The sequence below is a fragment of the Terrapene carolina genome, unplaced genomic scaffold, assembly GCF_002925995.2.
Source record: "Terrapene carolina triunguis isolate 2854851 unplaced genomic scaffold, T_m_triunguis-2.0 Scaffold136, whole genome shotgun sequence".
NCBI classification, from domain to species: domain Eukaryota; kingdom Metazoa; phylum Chordata; order Testudines; family Emydidae; genus Terrapene; species Terrapene triunguis.
Genome location: NW_020664487.1, coordinates 1610627 through 1637164, shown reverse-complemented (window position 1 = coordinate 1637164; position 26538 = coordinate 1610627). Strand labels below are relative to the sequence as shown.

At 41.5% G+C, this 26538-nt stretch overlaps 1 protein-coding gene across 2 annotated transcripts in view; it reads right to left on the bottom strand.

Moving 5' to 3' along the window:
• ANTXR2 (ANTXR cell adhesion molecule 2) overlaps positions 1-26538 on the bottom strand; it is a 183202-nt gene that overhangs the window by 113203 nt on the left and 43461 nt on the right. For both annotated transcript variants that reach the window (XM_026653300.2, XM_026653299.2), the window contains exon 10: positions 22811-22880. In XM_026653300.2, the coding sequence (XP_026509085.1) occupies positions 22811-22880 (70 nt within the window). The remainder of the gene's footprint in view (positions 1-22810; positions 22881-26538) is intronic.

Below are 26538 nucleotides of genomic sequence, written 5' to 3'. Positions count from 1 at the left end.
TGATGATAATCTCACAATACATCAACCTATCCCTTCAACCCCCTCCCCAAACACCCAAGAGAAAAGATTTGCATACATTAACATGATATATTAACTATTTTAAAGGTGTCTCAGGTTGGGCACCCAAAGCTGAGGCACCCTACATCATTATTGCATTATTGAAAATCTTGGCTATAGAATTTAGACCTTGACTAATGGTTTCGTCCCAGGGAGCACATGACGGAAGCCTAAGAGAACACATGACACAGCCTGCCTGGTAACATTTCTGCAAATGCCTGACTGCTAGAACAAGTGGTTTTGTAAATCTGAACAGACAGACTGATCTTCAAGTAAATATTTATTTATTTATGGAAGCACCTACAGTGTGCTAGCTGCTTTCCAAACACTAAAGGACTGTCTCTGCTTCTGTGTCTTCACAATCTAAGGATATCTAAGTGCGCCCAAGTAACTAGTTGTACATTCAAATATCAACTTATGACAGTTACATCCTTTGAAAGTTTATTTCTGACATGCACAATTACATTTAGCCCAATACGCTCAGCTCCTTACTTTAGTACTGTTTAGAATTTCTTCCTAGACATTTGGAATCTCACAGCTGCCAAACACCACTCAGGTAACATACACACGTTTACCAAACATGAACACAGACAAAACGGACAAGAAGCTCCCTAACAAACCAATGGAAGAAATAACATACTGATGACAAAAGTAGTATCAAAACAAGTAGGATTTGTTAAATTTTTAAGAAACAAAACAGAATGAGATCCTCCGACAGCGTAAATCAGCATGACTCCGTTGACGTCAACGATGTAACCCAATTTACACCAACGGAGGATCTGTCCCACAATCTTTACAAGCAACTATGGAAACAGTGTAAAAAACTACAATGATCTGAAGTTAAAATAAAAAGCTGTTGGGAACGTTTTTGAATAAATGAAATTTGGTGTCAAAATATGCGGTTTCGTTGAAGCTGAAACATTTAATGGAAAATCTTTTTGTGGGTCCAGGGCTGAAAGAGAGCAAGAGACTCTCACATTCAATAGCCCAGAGGATAATGCATTGGCCTGGGGTGGTATGAGACCCACTTTCCAGTCCCTGCTCTTCCCGATTCAGAGTGATCTGGGATGGAAAACTATGCTCTGAATTTGGAAGAGCAAGGACTTGAACCTGGGCCTTAACTACCAGCCTGCACGACACTTCCTCCTGAATTGAAAGTGGACATTTGGACAGGATTCCATTTTTGCAAGAACATTTGGAAGGTTTTGTTTTCATTCCAATGGGGAACAAAAACAAACTTTGAAAACCTTAGAAGTTGCTCCAGTCTGCTCTAGTTAGAAATCACAAAAAGTCAGGCCCTGTAGATGATAAGGTTACCACAGCAACTTTATCTCAGCAGTCCCAAGGGACAATAACCAGAGATTCAGAAATGGAGGTCCACTGGCCCCAACCATGGCCCTCAAGTCCTGCTTGCCATTTCCTCTGGACTACTGTGAGCCAGCTGGCTTCCCCATGCACAGCCTGCTCAGTGGGGTTGCTGGAGTGAGCCTCCAGAGGCTGGTGGAGGAGCTGCTGGGCTCCCTCAGGCTCTGCTCCTGGGGAGCTACTATGTATAGGCTCAGAAAAAACAACAGCTGATTCCCCTGATCTCTAAGTGGGATATTCCTGCTGCTCCTGTCTAATGGTCTCCTCCTCCAGCCACATGCCCAAGGGGATGGGCCTGAGGAGCTTGTAAGCTCTGAACCAAGGATGTACAATTAGCTAGATGTGCATGTATTCCCAGGTTAAACCATGTTTTTTGCTACGTATGTCCAGGATGCAATTTCCCAATAGTTCACATTTCTGCGCTTGTTTTACAATGGGAAAAGGCATATTTTTTTCACCCCCATGCTCAAAAATAGCCAATGAGGATTTAGCAGAACTTTTCCAGATACCAAACGTGGAAAACTTCAGCCGAAAAGGCATTTTTTTCCTTTTTCGGGTAGTTCAGGGTAAACATGATTTTATCATGGAAAGTGTTTTACAACTTCAACTGCAACAGTCATAACCACTGGTCACTATTCTAAATAATGAGCAAAAAATTCAACTTGAAAAGTCCTAAAAGTCACAAGTTTTTTTTTTCTTTGTGTCCGGCTATGGTTTATTGTTACACAGGAGGAATATGGCCCATTGCCATATGTCAGTTCAGCTCTGGTCTGAGGAATTTCATACCCTGTGAAATACTGCTGACATTTCAATCCACAGTAACCTATTTGCAAAGTATTCATTTGCTCCTTACTTTATGAGTATCCAATAAAAGACTGCCATTTTACAATCCATTAAAAAAGATGAAAAAATTAAATAAAATCATGAAAGACATTTGCTGGAAGTAATAAATAATTTACCTCCAATTTTCACACACTGAAAATTAAACTGGCAACTGCTCAAAAAGTTATTAAAATTATGGTGACTAAAGATATTTTGGAATCAAGTGCCAGCATTAAAATAGCTAAAACGCTGCACATAGTTTTAGGGGGGAAATAGATTTATGCATTAAAAAGGGGGGATTTTGTTAAGGCAGCTACCTCAGAAAACTGCATGTAGTTCTATCTTATATTTGATACTAGAAGTCACGAGAGAGAGAGACAGAGAGAAAGTGTCACACTCATAACCAGGCACTGGGATGGAGGAAGGGTTTGGCTGAACTAAATGACGGCATGTTATTATTTCTCGTAGGCCTTGTCTACACTACAGGGACAAGTCGATCTAAGCTACACAATTTGAGTTACATGAATAGCATAACTCAAGTCGACGTAGCTTAGATCTACTTACCGCAGGGTCCACGCTACGCTCTCCCACCGTCTCCCCTTACTCTTCTCGATCCGGTACAGGACTCGACGGGAGAGCGATCTGCGGTCGATTTAGCAGGTCTAGGACCCGCTAAATCGACCGCCGATGCATCGATCGCCATGCATTGATCCCCTGTAAATGTAGGCAAGCCCTTACTACTACCACTGTATGCACAAGGCCTGATTCTCGTTTACATCATTCTGACAATGTCAACCTCACTTTAAGGCCTGTGCACATTCCCAGAGGGGTGTAAATGGACTTAATGTGAATGAGAATAAGCCTGCATACTTCTATTGGTATACAGACATCACATAGCTAGGACTGACAAATAATCTTGTTCAGTACTATGGCCCCAGTTCCACAATCAGATTCCTGATAGTGCAAGAGGCCACATGGGTGCATCCAATCACAGGATGAGGACTTATGTCAAATGTTTTTGTTTAATGTACACACACACACACACACAAAATGGTCCCATTATAAAGGAACACATCAGTTGCTTGGCCGTTGTCTCCTTCAGTTCACTCCCTTCCATTGACCTTTAAATCTATGAATACATCTGTCCTTCTCACACACACAAAAATCTCACACACCTCCAAAAAACCCCACAACTGTTTCTAAATGATCATATATTTTATGCATCAGAGTTTGGAAGATTTCATTTCTCACCAATACTACCCTGTTTGTTTCAGTCTGACACCCTCCGACTGGTTAAAGGCCACTTTCTTACAGAGAAAATATGGTGTCATATATCTGTGTAAAACCAGCTCCATGAATCTGTTATAGACCATAATTTTCAAATCTGAGTAGCTTAATTAGGTATCTAAACCTATGCTTAGGCACTTGAATTAGCGGCTTGCTTTTCAGAAGAGCTGACCACCCATACCTTCTACTGAAGTCTTTGCAATATGTGGGTGCCTGACACCTAGAGAAAGGAAATCAGTGTCAGCTATAGGCTGGAGCAGACTACTTCCTGGAACACGTAAGGAATCAGGGGCCACATTCTGATTCCTTGAGTCATACTCATAGACTTTAAGGTCAGAAGGGACCAATATGGTCATCTAGTCTGACCTCCTGCATGATGCAAGCCACAAAAGCTGACCCACCCACTTTCCCTTAACTCAGCTGTTGAAGTCTCCAGATCGTGATTTAAAGACTTCAAGTCGCAGAGAATCCTCCAGCTTGCGACCCCTGCCCCATGCTGCGGAGGAAGGCGAAAAACCTCCAGGGCCTCTGCCAATCTACCCTGGAGGAAAATTCCTTCCCGAAAATACTGTGGTCCCTTGTCTGCCCTGGAGCAGTACAACTAAGAGTTGCTACTTGCTCAATGTTTGTGTCATAAATACTAGTATGGATTTGGGTGTCTGTTTGAAAATCAGACCATAATCTATAGTGGTTCAGAGAACTATTTATGAAGCTAGGGACAAATCATGGTCCCAGTGCAAGGAGGTATTGCATAAACACATGATGCAGGAAATAAACAGCAACGTTTCCAGCGGACACAAAAGTTAAAGCAATACTTGAAGAACAGTGTATCCGGGTGGCAGGTTGCACAATCAGGAGATCTACAGGCTTGTGAGGTAACAGCATACTCCTCTGTTCTGCAAGCTCTCTAATGGCTGCAGATCTTCTCCTTCTCGGTGCAGAAGCTTCTGCTCCTGCTGTCTCACCGCCCTGCCACAAGGAGGAGGAGTGATTGGTGCAGCTCCCCAAGTTGCAAGTGCAGTGGGGCACAGTGAGCTAGTATCATAGAATATCAGGGTTGGAAGAGACCTCAGGAGGTCATCTAGTCCAACCCCCTGCTCAAAGAAGGACCAATTCCCAACTAAATCCCCAAATGGCCCCCTCAAGACTGAACTTACAACCCTGGGTTTAGCAAGCCAATGCTCAAACCACTGAGCTATCCCTCCCCCCACAGAGCTATGCTTCAAACCTTGATAGGTTTCTAATGTGTCCAGAGGCACCTGTGCCTGAGAAGCATGGGACAGACTTTACTCAATAGTGAGCACAGACAGTGCTGCAGATGGTTAATATTCTACAATTGTGATATTTTTGCTCAGATTCTTGACACTTGCTGAAGGTGTAAAAATTAATATTGTATTTTTCCCAAAACAACAGGACCTACCCCATATGCAAAGCCAATTATTTTAATTTTGGAACGTTTAAAGAATTAAAAACAAAATGCAATCTTTTCCCACCCCCTTAGTTGAGCTGAGCATAAGGCTAGGTCTACACTACAGCGGTGTTCCGACCTAAGATACGCAACTTCAGCTACGTGAATACCGTAGCTGAAGTTGCGTATTTTAGGTCGGCTTACCTGGTGGTGAGGACGGGGGAAAGCCGACCGCTGCCGCGCTGCCGCCGACTCCGCTGCCGCCTCTTGTCGAGGTGGATTTCCGGAGTCGACGGCAGAGCGATCAGGGATCGATTTTACCGCGTCCTCACGAGACGCGGTAAGTCGATCCCCGATAAACCGATTGCTACCCGCTGGATCGGCGGGTAGTGAAGACGTAGCCTAAGACACTACCAAAACATAACTTGTCTTACCAGTCCCCATTGGAACCCCAACAATATCAAGCTTCCACTACAGACTGTTTGATATACTGGTGGAATTGGTAGAAGTTCAAAGGTCCTTAAACACTTTGCCGCTTGGCAGCACTTGTGAATTTAAGACAGGGAATTGGAGGACAGCAATGCAATAGCTCTGATCTCATGGAATCATGGGAAATTGCAGTGCCATGCTATGAAGGGTCATTATTATGTTAAATCAGTCTATTAATTCAGCTCAAGATTCTATGGCCACTGCATAATATTAAGCACTTAGTTCTGCTCATGCAGTCTTTCCTAATGCATTGGGAACACTGTGTGCCCTAGTGAGGACAGTGAAGGACTGCATTAGAAATTACTAGTGATCTTAACATAAGATCCACATGTCTTAACAGCCAGCATGCCTATTCAATTCACTGAAGATGTTTCCATCTGTGAATATTTCCCATTATAATCTAATCTTGTCAAACTAAATGTCCTTTTTAAAATATTTCAGAAGTTAATATTTATAATAGATATTAGGTCCTATCCTGCAGCTCTTAGAAAAAACTCCCCATTGGCTTCCAGCTCAAATTCATCTCCCAAATTGCTTTTGGGGAGGTTTGCACAACTTAAGTGCCTGCTGACACAAACATCCTCTTCCAGATTTTTGTCCTCAACATTCATGGTATAGGCCTTTGAAAGAAAAGGCAGCTAAAGCCCTAGTGACCGAAGTCATGTGCCAAGTATGACCGATTCCAGAATAAAAGGGTTTTTGAAGTTATATGCTGCAGGTGTGCTCAAGGCATTCGGCACCTGCACCATAGCTTAAATAAATAGAGAAATCCTATCTCCTAGAATTGGAAGGGACCTTGAAAGGTCATTGAGTCCAGCCCCCTGCCTTCACTAGCAGGACCAAGTACTGATTTTGCCCCAAATCCCTCAAGTGGCCCCCTCAAGGATTGAACTTACAACGCTGGGTTTAGCAGGCCAATGCTCAAACCACTGAGCTATCCCTCCCTCCTTTAGTAGAAGGAGGAATTGCTCCAGCTGCTGGACTGTCAATGACAGAGAAGAGTTTTTTCTTAATATGAGAAATTTTCATGTTCCTTTTTGGAGATGATAGTTCATGCAGGTATGAACAATCTGGCTCGGGGTGGGGGGGGGGGGCAGCAAAACAGTGCCTGAAAGGGACAAATCAAATGTCTTCTCTACTTAGGTTTTGGCAAGGTTTCACCCTCTGAGGTTCTGAAGGTAAATGAGTAACTTCAGACGACAACCTCGGAAATTGGTTCACACCACTTCATGGATGGTGAGGGTCAGAGGGAAAGTGCTGAAACCAGTTTTAGAGGAGGCTGTTGACACCTCCCTTAAGTAGAGCAGGGTGCCTGCTTTCCTTAAGGAAGCACCTGCTAGACCATGGCTCCAGAAACCATGTCTTGACTTGACAATCTTACCAATCATCAATTTGTATTGATCCTTTTTTCTATGGGAAAGTTGATTGGGTAGGTTTTGGATAGGCAGCTCTGACAACACATGTGGTCAATCTGGGTTAAGATTTTCACAAATGGGTGCCTAAACCTGGGTTTGGGCACATAAAATGTCCTGATTTTCAAAAGTGCTGAGCACTCAGCAGCGCCCACTGAAGTTCATGAGGGGTTCTGTTCTGTGGGCAAAACTGGACTCAGAAAGTACATAAAAACAGCCATACCGGGTCAGACCAAAGGTCCATCTAGCCCAATATCCTATCTACCGACAGTGGCCAATGCCAGGTGCCCCAGAGGGAGTGGACCTAACAGCAATGATCAAGTGATCTCTCTCCTGCCATCCATCTCCACCCTCTGACAGACAGAGGACACCATTCCTTATCAGTCCTGGCTAATAGCCATTAATGGACTTAACCACCATGAATTTATCCAGTTCTTTTTTAAACGCTGTTATAGTCCTAGCCTTCACAAAGTAAAAAGCACTGAGGGTACATTAACACTACTAATCCAGCAAAGCAGTAAGTAGGAGTTCATGCTAGAATCATAGAATATCAGGGTTGGAAGGGACCTCAGGAGGTCATCTAGTCCAACCCCCTGCTCAAAGTAGGACCAATTCCCAACTAAATCATCCCACCCAGGGCTTTGTCAAGCCGGGCCTTAAAAACCTCCAAGGAAGGAGACTCCACCACCTCCCTAGGTAATGCATTCCAGTGCTTCACCACCCTCCTAGTGAAATAGTGTTTCCTAATATCCAACCTAGACCTCCCCCACTGCAACTTGAGACCATTGCTCCTTGTTCTGTCATCTGCCACCATTGAGAACAGCCGAGTTCCATCCTCTTTGGAACCCCCCTTCAGGTAGTTGAAGGCTGCTATCAAATCCCCCCTCATTCTTCTCTTCTGGAGACTAAACAATCCCAGTTCCCTCAGCCTCTCCTCATAAGTCATGGGCTCCAGACCCCTAATCATTTTTGTTGCCCTCCGCTGGACTCTTTCCAATTTTTCCACATCCTTCTTGTAGTGTGGGGCCCAAAACTGGACACAGTACTCCAGATGAGGCCTCACCAATGTCGAACAAAGGGGAATGATCACGTCCCTCGATCTGCTGGCAATGCCCCTACTTATACAGCCCAAAATGCCGTTAGCCTTCTTGGCAACAAGAGCACACTGTTGACTCATATCCAGCTTCTCGTCCACTGTGACCCCTAGGTCCTTTTCTGCAGAACTGCTACCTAGCCATTCGGTCCCTAGTCTGTAGCTGTGCATGGGATTCTTCCGTCCTAAGTGCAGGACTCTGCACTTGTCCTTGTTGAACCTCATCAGGTTTCTTTTGGCCCAATCCTCTAATTTGTCTAGGTCCCTCTGTATCCGATCCCTACCCTCTAGTGTATCTACCACGCCTCCTAGTTTAGTGTCATCGGCAAACTTGCTGAGAGTGCAGTCCACACCATCCTCCAGATCATTAATAAAGATATTAAACAAAACCGGCCCCAGGACCGACCCTTGGGGCACTCCGCTTGAAACTGGCTGCCAACTAGACATGGAGCCATTGATCACTACCCGTTGAGCCCGACGATCTAGCCAGCTTTCTATCCACCTTACAGTCCATTCATCCAGCCCATACTTCTTTAACTTGGCAGCAAGAATACTGTGGGAGACCGTATCAAAAGCTTTGCTAAAGTCAAGGAATAACACATCCACTGCTTTCCCCTCATCCACAGAGCCAGTTATCTCCTCATAGAAGGCAATTAGGTTAGTCAGGCACGACTTGCCCTTGGTGAATCCATGCTGACTGTTCCTGATCACTTTCCTCTCCTCTAAGTGTTTCATAATTGATTCCTTGAGGACCTGCTCCATGATTTTTTCAGGGACTGAGGTGAGGCTGACTGGCCTGTAGTTCCCCGGATCCTCCTTCTTCCCTTTTTTAAAGATGGGCACTACATTAGCCTTTTTCCAGTCATCCGGGACCTCCCCCGATCTCAGCACTTCCCAGGAAGCACTCAGTCATTTGTTCCTATAGGACTCAAAAAGGTCCTTGAACCAAAACAACATATTCCATCCAACTTCCTTGAGGTTCATCTTTCATATTTGATGTGTGCTCTTCATAATTCTAATTTTTGCAACAAGGCAAAAAATTGGGGGGTATTCAGAATATTGTCATTTAAAATGGTCACTCCAGAAATAAGCCCACTAAAGAACACTAATTATCTCCAGCCTTACATCCTCAGACTTCTTGTTTATATGTTACATGTAATTTTAAAAAAAACAACAACACAACATTTAACTCCAGCCTCTTAAATGCACAGGGTCAAATGCTCTGCGAGTGTTAACTGGTGCAGCGCTAGAATTTGATCCATAATTATCTAATGTGTTTAGCAATGCATATAGAAATTTTATTTTATATATATATATATATATATATATATATATATATATAAATAAATATGTGTGTGTGTGTGTGTGTATATATATATAAAATTTGAATAGTATTCTTGTATAGTTTTGTGAGGTACTGTGCGATGATTAGCTGATTTGATATTTTTAAGTATCACAATTTAAATATATATTAGTGTTTTTTTAATAAGCTAAAAAAGGTTGAGTATGTAATCTGCTTTGAATTCGCTCTCCATCTGGAATGCTGAAATCTGAAGACTAATTTTAACTTACAATTGTCATTAAGTTACTAAATAATGTAGTATTAGAAGGTCAAAATTGGGGATGTGCATTGCTGTGTGATTTTCAGTTCTTTAATGTATGCGTTAAAGTGACAGTATGGTTGAATTGAAAAAGTGTGTAGGTTAACGATTGTTTTAAGGTGGTTGTGGTCTAGCGTTGCAATAACAATTGGCTACTAAAGCTTGGAAATGGGTATCAAGTTGGGTGTGATCGTTGCCTTAACTTATTACTTCCTTGCTTTTTTAAGCTTACAGTGTTGTGAGACAACTGTGTATCCTCAAAACTAAGTTAATGACACGTTCTGTGGGAATCTAAATGTATGTAACATCCCCATCACCCCCCCACACACACACACACACACTTCCAAAAACATTCTTATGTCTCCTTCAAGAGAACTACTGATAATGTATCAGCTCTCTTTTTATTTAGATATTTATTACATATTTGCGTGAAGAATTGGGCCAATGTTTTTGAAAGCACATTTAACTATACCATATGCCTACGTAAATGATCCCTATCAAACAAGTTGTAGAATAATGCACTGGTTCATTCTGTTCTGTTTTTCCTTCTTTCTCAATGTGTTTATGTATATTTATCCAATTTGTTCTGTTCTTCTTGCCAAATTGCAGGTTTGAGATCTCAACTATGCAGGGGCAGCTGTGCTATTGTTGATGTCTTACAAAACAGAGGTCACAGACTGAGCCCATATCACTAGAACAAATGACAGCTGCATGTTAACCATTATGGTATAGCCATGCAATGATCAGGGTTCATGGACCTCTGAAAGTAAGAATAAATCTTACCATGCCCTTTGGATAACATGAATTTAAATCTCATTTTAAGAAGTTATTTTTGTGCAAATTAGCCTGTTCCAAAATATATACATAAATTCAAACCAGCAAGTGACCTTTTTTCCTCCCACCCTTTACTGAAAAAGAACTTTAAAACAACCAACAACATGAACATATGAAAAATCAAAGAACATTTGACCGGGAAGTCCAATCCCTTATGTATACAGCTAATGTTAGTTTTTCTCTTTGCTGCAATTGATAAGAATTTCCAGCTGTTCCAGGCTGTGAAGTCATATATCAAACAAAGAAATACACTAACACAAGACATTGTGTCTTTCAAAGAAGGTTGTTTCCAAACCCATCTCAGCAACTTCAAATAATGAAACATCTGGGCGGGACTAGTTCAAATGCCCTTTGTTTGGCATCTCCAAACAATCTCCAAAGCTTGAGAGTCCAGGCCTATCTGCCCCATGGGTGGCCTGATATATATTCCCTCCTTCCCTGCTGCCTTTCAGAACAAAATCCAAGCATCCAAAGTTGTTGTTTTTTTAAAAATGTTTCTTAGGACTAAACATGTTTGTTGAAATGCCAACGAAGAGGGAACGCAACAGACAGAGCAGACTAATGAGATGAGGCACATGTCCATAGATACAGCTCTGAGACTAAACAGCTGGCTTCGAGGCTGTCTGTCTAGGGCTACTTCACCAGTGTGGTGTTAATTATTTAAAAGAGAGAACTGGGGAAACGACCGCCACATCTGTCACCCACACACAGGCAGAACCTTCACTCATTGCAGGACCAGATGTGTTTATTTGAAACATATACTAACTAGCTATTTAATGGGTTAGAATCCTTAGCCAAAAGTTAATTAGGCAAACATATTAAACATCAGTCACCTTACGCGGCAGCACTTTTTTTTTTTTTAAACTTTAATCAGTTTTCAAAGCTTCTCTCTTTCACCAATAGATGTTGGTCCAGTAAAAGGTATTACCTCACGCACCTCGGCTCTATAATATCCTGGGACCAACATGGCTACAACTACACTTTAAATAATACACTAATATGTGGAGGAAGAAAGGGAAGGTTTACATCTACAGGTAACTGTTAAAGTGTCTACTACTCGAGTAATCTGAAGTAATTGGGAGGTAAAGTTTTACTTAGCAGAGCCAAGTCAGAAACTTTATAAAGGATGATTGCTCTGGTTCAGCATATATTATACATATCCCAGAAGATACAAGCACTAGTATGGCAGTCTGCCTGTGTAATGAACTTACCACAAATGTGACTGGCCAATGTAACATGCTGTTGTTATGCAGGAGATTAAATTCAGAAGCAATTTTAAAATTCTGGCTCCCAGACTAGTGTCACTGAAAGCAGGAATGGGGCACAGATATGACATGCTTCGTTTCCAAGAAGAGTCCAAGGGGATGGAAAAGGGAAGCCAGTATCCTTCAGCAGCAACTATCCCTGCCAGCTATTTTATGGAACACCTTTCGGCTGACCGCGAATGACCTCACCGCACATTAAGCAGGCGGCACCCTTTTGTCTGGGTTGTCAGAAAAGGTGTGTTCCCCTTTAAGGAGGAGGAAGCCAGAGAGCTACCTGCTACATGGAGGCAGCTCCATACCAGGTCAGCCTGGGGACACTGACCTAGGTGTCCCTCCCAAGTGACAGGGAGAGAAAGGGGCTATTTATGCCCACATCTGTGCAGCAAAAACCCGCTTTTTTTCACCTGGACCAAGCTGAACAGTACCCACCCCTCCCCGCCATGGAAATAATTGAAATACCAGGTTTCATCATGAACAGTTGTGGCCATTATGCTAGTTGCTCCTTCCTCAGGAGGCTGAGAAATAATTTTTTCCCCTCACCACCAGATTGGCCAATGTGAGGTGGGGGGTTTTCACCTTCCCCGCAGTGGGTTGGGGGTATAGTGGGGAGTTAGGTTAGGATATCGCAATTCATTAGGTAAGCTTGGGGTAGCTGTCCAGTGCAGGTACTCCATCGGGAATGGATACGGTGATCAGACAAAATGGACTGGGAAAGGATTTAAAGGCAGGATTCTTTAAAGGACCAAAACCGGCGGGGGTAGGAGGGTGTCCACCTATGAGCAATCTCCCCCTCTTTCTATAGTCCCCCCTTAACTCTCATTCAAAGGGAGGACTGGCGAGGTCCCAGCAGTGGGTACGCTGGGGACCAGAATGAATAAGGGCAAGGGCTGGCAGCAGCCCCCCCGGGTATATGCAAATGATTATGGAATTACCTCCACTGTACAGTTTTATCTGCCCAGACATTTAGGAACAAAGTGCAGCATAATTAAACCACATCCAGTCTCCTGTCCTTCTTCCAGCATAGCCGGACAATGAGGACAGTTGTCTGTAAACCAGATTGGAGCAGTCACAGTATCAAGTACCTCAATGCATACATCTCAGCCGTGTCTGGCTTTGCAGCACACATTAACCTACTCTTCTTCCTAAAACTGGTGCTGCATGCCAACCCCTGAAACTAGATTTCGAAATCAGAAAGCAGGGCTCAAAATACCAACACTTAGTTTTTTACATAACACTTTTCACTGATAGGCTTCAAGGAACTATACAAAGAAAGGGAAGTGCAAAGCAGTGGTGGGGTGAGAGTTGTATGCTTCCACTTACGTAATGCTCATTTACTGGGCACAGAGGTTTGGTGGAGACAGCCCCAGTTACTGGACTGGGTTTGGGGTGGAATCTTGCTGGAGTTTTTCTGCTGGTTTTGTTTTTCTTGCATTGTTTCTTTAAATAAATGTCAAAGGTGCTCAGCGTAGCAGACAGGTATTGTAGATGGCAATAAATAAATTCATTTTAAATAGGAGTACTTGTGGCACCTTAGAGACTAACAAATTTATTTGAGCATAAGCTTTTGTGGGCTACAGCCCACTTCATCAGATGCATAGAATGGAACATATAGTAAGAAAATATATATACATACAGAGAACATGAAAAGGTGGAAGTTACCATACCCACTGTAAGAGGCTAATTAATTAAGATGAGCTATTATCAGCAGGAGAAAAAAAAAACTTTTGTAGTGATAATCAACTAAATTGAGGTCTCTAGACGTTAAGTCAATACAAAATAATAACATTAATAACTTGGTTTATTAATTTGGCTCCTTCCATAATTACTAAATTTGCATTTTTTTTTGAAGTGCTAGATAGGCAAGGCCCTTCGTTTTCAGTTTTTACTGATTTTTACCAGAACATTCCCAGGTTTTACAAAAGCTATCCTTAATTGTTTTAACCCAATTTTCACCCAAGTTTTGGACCACGAAAGCACATTAGGTAGATGTGTTTATGAACTGTGCTGCTTCCTGCATCCTCAGTGTCCCGCCTGGCTGATGTGGAGAGACTATTTTTTAGGACTGCAGGAGAGAGAGCCTTAGAAGAGACAATTTAAAAAACTGCTGTGAGTGTACAGTACTGTCAGAGAAAAACACAGTTCTCACTCTCTTGTTGGGTGCAGCAAAGTCAGATACTTTATTATCTTTTGGAATTTATACTGAAGCCCCTTATATCAAGCGTAACAGTAAACTATTTTCAAAAGAAAATATAAAATAAAGGCTCAAACTGCTTTTACTTTCAATATTTTTATTTTTCTCTATTTGTTGGTTTTTGTTCTGGCCTCCTGTCCCCAAATATTAACCTCAATATTTATCCCAAAAACTGTGAAGTTAATTTTTTGCACTGATTTTCATCTATTTTTTAATTTTTGTAATAAACACTGATAAATCTCAGAGAAATTTTAAACAAAATAAAAGCCAGAAATGAAAGGCTTTATACATACGTGACTCAGAGCAAAAAGCCAGTAAACCTTTTGCTGAGAGCAGTTAATTCTTTCTTAAATCTGTGCTTCAGGGATGCAAGTAGCACGTTCCCACAAACTTTCACTACAGACCACAAGGTGAGAAAATACATAGGCCTGTCTGTGTTGTCACATGCCACCAAAAAACAGAAAAGAAAATAAGTGAGTCGGTCCAGGTTTGAGGATAAACTGTTTAAATAAAAGAGAACAACAAAGATCAAGAGAAAGGGAGGAACCTGCAAAAAGGAAAAGCAAGATGGTCCTTAACCAGCAAGGACCTAATAAGACTATGTAGAACTTATTTTCTAATAAGTTCAACAGAAATTAGGAGAAATAATTGGATTTCTCAAGGGAAAATGAAAGTAGAATATTTGTTTTTCATCCTAGAAAACAGTTTTAGAAATTTGTAAGATATTGTACACTGGGAATAGGAAAAAAATTAGACTTCAAAGTACTAAATAGGCTATGTTATGAAATCCTCTATAACTAACATACAGGCTTTTTGTCTGTATTATTTAACTCAGATTTTTTTCTTACTCTTTTCTGTGATTTTTCTATATGAAAGGGTTGAGACATAACTGAATTACAAAGAAATGGTCAAGGGAAGGAAGAGAGACGGTCCAAAAGAGAGAAACATTAAAATGAAGGACCTGAGGAATGGTAGTGTAAGGCCGCACAATGCTGTTTTTGTTTCATAGGTCCTTCTGAGCTTCCCTAGCATTCACAAGTGAGTGAAAAACAAATGAAGCAGCTGTTGTCAACAGGAAGAACAAAGATTTCAATGACACAAGGTCCTCTTGTTGGGGAGTCTGGTTAATATCCAACTAAAAGCATGTTCAGAATTGGTACTTGCAGTTCAAAAATATCAAACCAAGTGCTCAGCACTAGCTGGTTCATGCAATCTTAGTGGCATGCAAGATCATTTTCCACTACGTTTGTTACCCTTTGGGGACAATGAACTATTATAAAAGTTTTTTAAAAGAGCCCAAGCGATATTTCAATGACCTCCTGTGTTTTACATGACTTACTTGCTAATTCATTTCATTTTCCGTAGCTAATTACTGGGGTAACATGTGTACAAAATACCTTTAAAATTATTTACCAAAAAAACTATACTATCTTGTGCTCCTTCCCATGATCTTCAAACTGTACACTATATATTAAAAACAAACTGATCAGCTGTAACAATTTAAAGCCTCCCTCTCCTACATGCCTCTATGTGTAAATGTTTTGCAAACTAAAGCCAGAAAGATGTTCCAAAACTGCAACTGAAGTAGAATTTGGGGGATCCATACAGTAGAACTTTTATCTTCCTACCCCACCAAAACAACAACACTTGACTTGGATTTTCCTTTCCCTTTGTCTTAGACCACTAGAGCAATTCAGGACATAGTAAGCGATAGACCCTAAAAATGAAGCCAACATCACTTGAAGACAGAGCAAGTCAGGTCATTATAACCACAGCATGCAGCACAGTCAGAGTACGTTATTGCAACAAGGTCTCTGTAAGCTCAGGGGAGCAAGAGTACTAAGGCTGCCCCTATACTCAGACAAACCAGTCTACGTCTGAATTGATCTATTAATTTGGGTGCTCTGCTTTGTTCATAAAAGCAAACAGATTCTGCCACTTTTACTTATGCTGAACAGTACTTAACGCCGCACAAGAAATCCCACTGAAATCAATGGGAATATGCAAAGTAAAGGAAACTCAATGGAAGGGTGTGGCAGAATCTGGCCCAAATAATTTAAAGATGGAAAACACCTAGTACCTCTGCCAACGTATCTCCCTGAAAACTCAAGTTTGTTCCCTTCTGTACGTTTACCAGTGGTTTGTCCCAAGTGATGCAGCTTCCACCAGTTCCCTTAGGCAATGCCAGTCTGATAACTCTGGCTGCCAGCAAGATTGTCCTGATATTCATCATAAACCTCTTCTTTCTTAATTTTGGCCCATTACTCCTAGTTACATCCCCTTTCTTCACAGGTCAATCCCCTTCCTCGTCCCTGAAATCTGTCTAGCTTGTCAGTAGCTTTCTGATAATGAAGTTCCCACAACTGAATGCAACATCTCCAGATGTAGACTGTATAAAGAGGAATTATCATTTCACTTCTCCATAATATGATGTGCCTCTGGGCCTGCAACTCAAAATGGCATTGACCTTTTGGGCTGCCAGGTAATTTCAGATATAATTTGCCATCTTCCATCACTCTAAGTCTCTTCAATATTGCTGCTTTTTTAGGTTTCTCCCACCATCTGAACATCTGTATTTTGCTTTCTCTCATCCCAGACACATTAGCTTGCATTTTCCCAAATTGAATTTTGTTTTCTTATTTTTGCTACTGTTTCTAAATTCTTTAAAGGCCACTGTAATATTTTTCTGTCTTCATATACAAAACCTTCCTGTTTAGAGTCATTTGAAAATTGCATTAATAAGCCTCACTTCAAGATCATTAATAAAATTATTAAATAAGATCAGGCCTTTCAGAGATCCCTTCTTTTATTTTTGTCACTATTACCCACACACACACACATGCTTATTAGCTATTCAGCAAGGTACTTAAACACATAACCAATTTTAAATATGTGAGCAACACCATGCTTTCAATAGAACTATTCAATGTGTTTAAAGTTAGGCATACGCTTAAATACCTTGCTGAACTGAGACCTAAATTCTTATTTCACATTATGGATTGAGCTAAGTACAAACACGCTGTGTCAGTTTAAATGCAGAATATGTAAGCCCAGTATCCGTTTTGGAAGCACGCCAATGATGCTGCAGCTACATTATGGGAAGCCCTGTACTTCTCTGCCAGTCTATTTTGATTGCAAAGATTACTCTACAACCTCTCAATTACTTCCATTTAAACAAAAGTCTGGGATTCGCTGCACAGGCCAAATCCTGCTTGTCCTATTTACGGCAATACTTGCATGAGTAAACCAAGCAGGATTTTAGCCTGAAGAGCCTGCACATCCAAAATCTATTACTGTAATCGTTCAGTGAGAAACTAGAGTAGACATAACTCATGTAAACCAGGAAATGGAACTTTTATGTCAGTAGATATTTACTCAGATTGTTTAATTTCAATCAAATACTGTACTGTGTGAGAGCACTGCTTCAATTTCAAAGTTATTTGATCTTATTATTGCCATCTACTCTGCCTACACATCAGCTGAAATGCAGAAACTGAGCTGAGATGAATTCCAAAGCGGTTTAAGATGCTAAAAAGGTAGAAAAATATGGTCTTGATTCTGGTCCCATTGAAGTCAATGGGAATTTTGCCACTGACTTCAAAGGATGGGAACCCTTTGTTTGTGCTGGATACAACTACAAATATCGTTTCAAAGCCTGCATTTGAAAAACTGCCTATTAAAGGAGTAGAAATAAAAAGAGATATTAATAACAATAATTTATTTTAAAACAGACATCTGTTCCTCCTGTGCAAGCCTACGAAAAGCTGAGTCAAAGGCTCTGGGTTTTCTCTGCAAGGATTGATGACATCTGAAATATCTGCAGCAAGGAAGGAAGGAAGGAAGGGGAAATCTCTGCTCTGCTTTAGCTGCTTATGATATCCTGCAGCTACAGAAGGAGAATCATGGAAAATTAAGTTCAGGCTTTGGCAGGTAAAAAGAAGAGGAGATGGTTTTCAAATATTTTATTTAAAAATGTAATTGGGTATCTTTTTTTAAAAACTCTAAGGGTCAGACATTTGGGCAGAAGCAGCCAGGGTTTATATTAGCATCAGCTGACATAAAACCAGGCACAGGTCCCTGCGAGCCCCAAATCTGCTGGGGGAAAGGGAAGGTTAGAACATAAGAACGGCCGTACCCGGTCAGACCAAAGGTCCATCTAGCCCAGTATCCTGTCTACCGACAGTGGCCAATGCCAGGTGCCCCAGAGGGAGTGGACCAACAGGCAATGATCAAGTGATCTCTCTCCTGCCATCCATCTCCATCCTCTGACAAACAGAGGCTAGGGACACCATTCCTTACCCATCCTGGCTAATAGCCATTAATGGACTTAACCACCATGAATTTATCCAGTTCTCTTTTAAACGCTGTTATAGTCCTAGCCTTCACAACCTCCTCAGGTAAGGAGTTCCACAAGTTGACTGTGCGCTGCGTGAAGAAGAACTTCCTTTTATTTGTTTTAAACCTGCTGCCTATTAATTTCATTTGGTGACCCCTAGTTCTTGTATTATGGGAATAAGTAAATAACTTTTCCTTATCCACTTTCTCCACATCATTCATGATTTTATATACCTCTATCATATCCCCCCTTAGTCTCCTCTTTTCCAAGCTGAAGAGTCCTAGCCTCTTTAATCTCTCCTCATATGGGACCCGTTCCAAACCCCTAATCATTTTAGTTGCCCTTTTCTGAACCTTTTCTAGTGCCAGTATATCTTTTTTTAGATGAGGAGACCACAACTGTACGCAGTATTCGAGATGTGGGCGTACCATCGATTTATATAAGGGCAATAATATATTCTCAGTCTTATTCTCTATCCCCTTTTTAATGATCCCTAACATCCTGTTTGCTTTTTTGACCGCCTCTGCACACTGCGCGGACATCTTCAGAGAACTATCCACGATGACTCCAAGATCTTTTTCCTGACTTGTTGTAGCTAAATTAGCCCCCATCATAGTGTATGTATAGTTGGGGTTATTTTTTCCAATGTGCATTACTTTACATTTATCCACATTACATTTATCTGTGTCACAATGAACCCCACCAGAGAGGTCCTTTGGGGCCATCTGCCTGTCCCAAGTCAGGATAAAGGAGGAGGGTTGGGCGTGGGGCTAGCAACTCCACCCTGTAAAAAATTAACTTGCTACAGAAACGCCAATAGAGATAACAGAGACTTTTAGCCTGGAAAAAGAAGGGTCTTCAACTCGAAGACGCATGACGCTGGGTGGTGAAAGTCGTGAGGAAGCCACTAAGCCGATTACCCTTCTTGCAACCAGGAGGATTACCATCGGTACATGGAACGTGAGGACCATGTACGAGTCAAGAAAGATGGCGCAGGTCGCAACAGAGATGAGGAGAAACACCTGGCGACGCGACCTTCAGGCTGATAGCATAAAAATGGGCTATACCTGGAACCAGCTAGAGCAAATGGCCCAGGATAAAGGACTCTGGAGATCTGTGGTTGGCGGGCCATACCCTGATTGGGGTGACGGGCATGAGTGAGTGAGTGAGTGTGTCACAATGCAACCTCCATCCCCACCAAGAGGCCCACTAGGGACCAGCACAGTGCAAAACATGGATAACGGTGGCTGGGAAGGAAGCATGGTCAGGACAAATGGGGTTCAGTGCACACCACCAGATGGGCTCCTATGGATCCCTCAACAGGAATTAGAACTGTCCCTTATGGACAGAGAAGAAAATGTAGGGCAAATGGCAATTTACACCTCCTTGTGCCCACTTGGTGAATCTGGAATGAATGGTTCAACGCCACTAGTTTACACCAGGGACGAGCTTGGCCCTAAATGTTGAGTCTGTAACTGCTCTGAGTTATTGATCAGTTTTTGGTTTCAACTCAATTCACCTTTAAATTAAAAAGAAACAAGAATCATCAAATAGAAACACTCAGGTAAAACTCATCGCTATTCTGCTGACCTTCTCTGCTCAGGGATGAATTTCACCCTCACTGAATTTAAGTCCCAATGTAGCTGTTTTCATGGTGGCTTAAGTGGTGCAGAGGCCTCATGCCTTCTGCACAGATGTGAATTTCACCCTGAGCTCTTAGTTACGCATAACACAGTGCTTTGTATTTACAGATATAAAAATCCCAAGTCATATCTCCTTTTAGCACACCAAAAAAAGTTAGTCTGGGTACAAATATCATTTTGCATACCATCAATATTGTGATGAAGAGGTATTTTGTACGCAGTAAATTGTATCACTACACTGCCACATCAGCTCACACTGCCACATCGGCCTGCTTCATGCTGCTATCTAAAAACGTACCACTTTGTAAGAAATGCCACACTATAAATCTACAGGCAGTATTTTGTGGGTATCTAACAAACTACAGCCAGCAGCCAGATATAGAGAGAACTAAAATATGTTCTGGCATTAATCCAATAAAACCAGTGGTTTGCCAACCAAATGGATTTATTTTAAGAATTTTTTGCAGCTCTCAAGCTCCATATAGATGTTCCCATACTTATAAAAGTTTTTAATTCATCAGCCTACAAAAATTAAAAATTGTGTAAGTACCAAATAGCAAAAACGAAGGGGAAACGACTGTATTCCCCCCATCCACATAGGAAACAACTCAAGGCAAGTTAAATTGCAAAATGAACTTAGTCTGATATTTTGTTGTACTTAATCTATATAACGTTTCTAATTCCATTAAAAAGAACTCCAGAAGACAGCATGCAGACTGCTGCTACATTAGGAAGTAATATTAGATCCACTACATAAGGAATTACTGGGAGGTATCCAGCAATAGTCTGAGCTGTGCCAATGGAAAGTCAAGAGTTCAAATATGTACATTTCTTTCATAGCTGTCAGTCTTCTGACTTGCAGTGTACTGCTTATCTTTAGGCCAAAACCTGTGACTTTTTCTTCCATGCAGTGTTTTGGACATACATGTTATAGCTGGATAACTTTTCCAAAGTGGTGCTACATAGAATCTGTACATATTTTAATCTACAGCTTGTATTTCCTCTGAACGCTGCTGGAAAGAACTGCCCTGCAGTTAGGTACTTTGTTTGCCTTGCAATTACAATATGGCATGTGACACTTCACAGCCCAACAAGCCCTTCCCTGACCAACAAAATTATACAGCATGTTCAAATACTTTACACTGTGCATTTCATGTTCAACTGGCATAGTGTCAGGCTAGTACTAGATACGGTGGTGATTAGGTACAAGTTCAGAATTTCCTGTGTTTAGGCCACATTGTGGGCCTGAGTTACCAGTGCATTACTCCAGTTTTAAGCTAGTTAACGCACGCCTGGTGAGGAGGGGATAAGTTTTTAAACCCGATTAATTTATGCCTTCCTGGTGATAAAATTGGTTCTCTCATAGCTCTGCGTGGTGTCAATTCATCTTAGCGGAGATCAAAATTTGATGAGATCTGCTATGGCTGCAGATTCAGGGCCTTATTGGCTGCCGCATTACACCAGTGATACGCCAGCAAAAAACTCCACTGAAATCAATGGGAATTACACTGGAGTCATATCCAAGCAGAACAGCTCTAACAAACTGACATCTCGGTTACGACAAATCAACATCACATACAGTTATGAAAAAGCAAATTTTATTATCAGGACTTCATAATAACTGGATTACAAACTCATCCCCTCTCCCCAAAACCTAATTCTCGACATTTCTCCATCATTATAAAATAATGCAAGCTCCCTCTCACCCCTCCACTGCAGTTCATCCCTTGAAAGTATTTTAGTCTATTCATTTGCAACTTTTCTCCTCCAAACCACCATTCAATATACAAAACAGATGTGTATCCAATGGTCAGTTATTAGTAGGGCAGGGCAGTACCTGGGGCTAAAAAGAGCCAGGCTGTCAGTAAGCAGGGGAGAGCTGCCAGAGGCAGGAACGGCAGAAGTTCCCTGGGAGAGGCTGCCAAAGTCCCGTGGGAGGGGAGGCAGTGGGAAGCTGGAGTAATGCAGGAAAAAAGCAGAAAGCTCTGGCAGGCAGTGCTCCGTTAAAAGAGCACAGAAGAATCCTACAAAGGTTCTGAAACACGAGGGACTGGGAAAGGCAAAGACTGAGAGCTGTAACCCAGGGTGTTTTTGCGTTTGCTAAGTAAAACCAAGCCTAGAAAGAGCCTCTGAGTGTGACACTGGATCCTTCATGGGTTGCAGATAAGCCAGCACCTTACACATGCTGATTCAGTGAAACATTTTAAGCACATGCTTCAGTGCCAGTGAAGCCCCCTAAGCAGTAAACTACTGTGCTGAGTACTGGCTTAGTAACAGAAAGCTCATCTCAAACTCCTCTTTCCTACGGAAGTAGTTGTTCTCCTCCAAGGGTTAATGGTCTGAGAGTCTTCCCCCTCTTACAGTGTAAAGACCTGACAGCTAATTATAATCGCCACACAGTTCTGATTCCTGATGAGCATGGTAGCATTAAACAGGAACCCTAAGTACAGGAAATTAAGTTTAAGCGAAAGTGATCTTAAAAGCCTAGGGCATCTCTGAATTTGGGAGGTGGAGATCTCAAGGCTGTAGAAATAACATCCAGCCAGTGACATCTAGAATAAGGCTAGTTTAGCCATGATGTTGTTAGAAGACTGCTGCAGTTGTTAAATTAGTGCCTCCTTTTATCATTACATGTTGAGCAGTGGTACATATCCTGACACATAATTTTAATAATAGCTTGTAAGTGTCACTGATAATGTAAGAGGTTTAACAATGAGCTCAAAGATTATCCAGAAGAAAGCATCTTAAATCCTATTGAAGAGTAGCTAATCTGCATAAAACTTATGACAAGCCAGACCTTTTCAGGGTTTAATAAACTAGCTGAATATTCATTTTTAAAGCACCGTCCAAATCAGTTTGGACGCAGATGACTATTTAAAGCCCATTCCAAAGCTGGAAATAACACAAGATAGAAAAATAGAACTGCCTTTAGCCAAAACCCCACACAATTAAATTCAGCATCCGTGAATATACAAGATACAGAACAAAGCTTTCACCAAATACTTACTGGCCACTTTTATGTAGGACGGGTGCTGGACAGAGCATAAAAGTGGATTCCACTGTTACTGGTTTTACATCTGAAAAAGAAAGCATCACATGAGCTCAACATATTGCACTATAGTCACATGGGAAGCTGACATGTCTGAATATGATGCAATCTAGTTTTCTTCAATGAATTTTGGATATTGATTTGATTCAAAGTTGCCCTGACTTGTAAGTTATTAAGGCCCCAATTGAGGAAAGCACTTATGTTTAAATCCACAGGACAACACTTACGCCCAGGTTTAACTTTAAGTGCCACTGACTGCTTAAAGTTAAGTGTGAGCTTTAGTGCAGTCCAGGATAAGGACACTTTCTTGAACTGGAGTTTAGTGAGAAAGTGTTTTTAATAATATTGACAGACTCACTACTAATTAGAAGATGAAGGGCAGGTCTCTATCCAACGACCATTATTACAATAACTTACAATTCTGTAGCATTTCTCATTTTGAAGGATCCCAAAGCTCTCTCCAAAGCATGCATTTTTATCGCTAGCTCAAGGTTAACTACCATAGCGTCAGGCTATGCCCTGCCGCTCTGCAGGTGTGAAAGGTGGGAGGACACAAGCAGCCCCTGCACGGCAGCAGGAAATGACTGCAGTCCTTCCACCCATCCCCTGGGGTACAAGACACCCCAAAAGAGGTGGGAGGGGCCGGGGAGGAAGGCCATTGTCCCACCCATCCCCGTACACACTGGCCTATGCTACTCTCTAAAGGGCAAAAGGAGCTCTACCATCATGTGTACCACAGGGCTCTGGGAGGAGGTCTGACCCCTGGAGGCAAAGTCCCTCTCATAACTCTGGGCTGGGCTGTTCTGGGACTGGGCCTTAAAGACACAACTCAGCACACAATCAGGAAATCACCTATCTGCGGGAGTAAGCTCTGAGGCAACTCCATCCTGTACATAAATAAAGCCAGATATGCAAATGGCTTAGAGATGGTTGAGGAAGTTGTTGCTAGGTCGTGGGAGATGCACATTACATCTGGATGTGGTACATTCTGCACCAACTGCTCATGCCAGAACTGGGGCTAGCTGCAAAGGGGAGGCGGGCTTAGCACGTGGCCATATACTTTTGTCTTAAGGTTACATTTTATGGTTTAGAAGTAGTAGTATTACAACTTATTTTCAGCATTTGGTAATAATTATCTACAAATGTTAGAAAACAAACCTGCCAAATCTAACATCTAAAATCAAACGAACCTACAAAATTATTGTTTGCCCCAAGGTCAGTCCTACAGGCAACCTCAAAGTAGGAAGACGGTGTGTGTCCCACACAAACAGGGCTCAATTCTACCACGACTATTCACCCTGATCAACACTCAAGTGTATAGTCTCATCCCCTTTCATTAGGCGTATGAGTAGCGGGAGTTTACTGGGAGGAGGAAACCCACTCAGTACCCTTCACAGGGCTGCCTTCCTCCTCTTCTTGCTGCCCATGCTCAAAGCATCTTCAGCCCATGTTAGGTTTTTGTCATTCTCTTCTGCTTGTGTTCTGATATAAAACTCCCCTGCCCCTGGCAACGTGGCAGCACCATGCAGCACACCACCAAGCCACTCCAGTATCTGGTGTTGTTATTTACACCAAGGCAAAATTGGTGTAAAATACTATCATTCTGCTTTAGTAGTGTTTTGCATCCACTTTGCACTACTGTAAATGACCAAACAAGGTGCAGTGCATCACAGAATCAGGCCCCTAGTGCCTACTGTTACTGACCTATAATTCTAGAAAAGCTAACAGCATCTGATGTTATGCGTCAGTAGCACTTCTGCCATTGCATGTTGGTAGTAGCCTTATTAGTAATACATGCTAAAACGGAGGAAAGTCTACAATATTATTGCTATGTTAAATGGGTAAACAGAGACATGGAGAGGTTAGGTGAATTGCCTGTGGTCACAGAACAAGTCAGTGGCAGAGACAGGAATAGAACACCGGGGTCCTAACCACTAGGCAGCTGGTCTACATGTAGATGCCAATATTCACATCCAAAGTACTCATATTTCCAAAACCTTCAGATATTTCTCCCAAATCTGAAATGTGTATAAAGAATAAATAAAGTCAATTTTCTTCCTCTGCAACTACAATGATCTGAATGTTTCAAATGTTCCCCGAGCCATCTGGATAATTGAGTTTTACCAGAATACTGTAGCCACATGTGCAAGAATTACTCCACCCTCCTCTGAATTGTAGCCACTTCTGACCTAGATCACAGCAACTTATTTATACTGTACAGTCAGAGCAAATCAGCACAAGTTTATGACAGGAAGTCAGAATGTCACATTCAGTGGAAATTGAAGGACAATTTATATAGACAGAATGTAATTACACAATTTGACTTTAGGCAGACCACCGGGGCTAGCACATTTACTCATACAAATTGTTCTGTGAGATCTTTAACAAACACATGTGATCAGGACCTCATATCCTGAAGAGTGGAACAAATGTGATGGAACCACATTTGTGTACAGTAAGATAGGAATCTGGGGAAAAGTAAGTGCACTGTATAAATTAGAAACTACTCAAAATCCTTGTGTTTTATTTTATACGCCTACTCTTCACTCATTTTGCAATCACGGTTTATTTTTAAGGATATTTACTTCTTAAGGCAAGTATGAGGGGGTAGCCGTGTTAGTCTGTATCCGCAAAAACAACAAGGAGTCCGGTGGCACCTTAAAGACTACCAGATTTATTTGGGCATATGCTTTCGTGGGTAAAAAACCTCACTTCTTCAGATGCAAAATCCATTAGCTATTCACTTTGGTTCCCGAACATCAAAAATAGCAGATGTTTACTAGGAGGGTCCAACTTGTAGTCATTTGTACCAGTACAAAGTGGGTGTAAAACATTACTGAATCAAAACAGAAGCCTTTTACATTTCCTTTGCACTGGTGCAAATGACCACACATGATGAAGGGCAACAAAGAATTAGGCCCTGAGTGTTTTCCTGAAAATTTACATTCTCTTTCCCTTATAATATTTGTTTAACTGAAGTTTCTAAGAGCTGTGTAGAATAAAATCTGCTCTCTCCCTCATTAAGAGCTTTTCTGACTATGGATCAGCTCCTGCAATCCCTCACTCAGGCATCACGCCCACTGAAGTCAACTGGAGTTTTGCCTGAGTAAGAACTAAACACTGTAGGATCTGGCCAATTACAAATATTAATAAAAGCAAAAAATATAATGTAGAAAACTGTTCCCTTGGAACTGAAAAGGGTACACAGAAAGGTGTTTTTATTTGCAATCACCTTTTTTATACACAAATCCTAGAGGTGAAACTAGCGCAATAAGCCACTGCTATCCACACCCTATGGCTGTGTGGAGTTCATTTTTCAAATTGCTACGCAGAACTTTCAGGCACCGATCTAATTATTTGCTATAATTATTGGGAATTTCACAGCAGAGCTCCAGCAGGTCACTTATGTCAATTATTTTTACACAAATTATGATAATGTTAAAATAATTTTCATACCATTCTGTTAATCTTATTATGTACTCTCATGTGTGCATAATATTTGCACTACAATGCTCACATTACCTCTTACCATCAAAAGTGAAATAATTATTATATAACCCATGTAGGCCTATCCTGATGTACAATCAGTTAAAACTTGTATGCACTAATACATTTTGCAAAACCCTTTTTCCTCTCTCTCTTTTTGCTTTTCTTAGGCCTGGTCTACACTTAAAAGTTTTACCAGC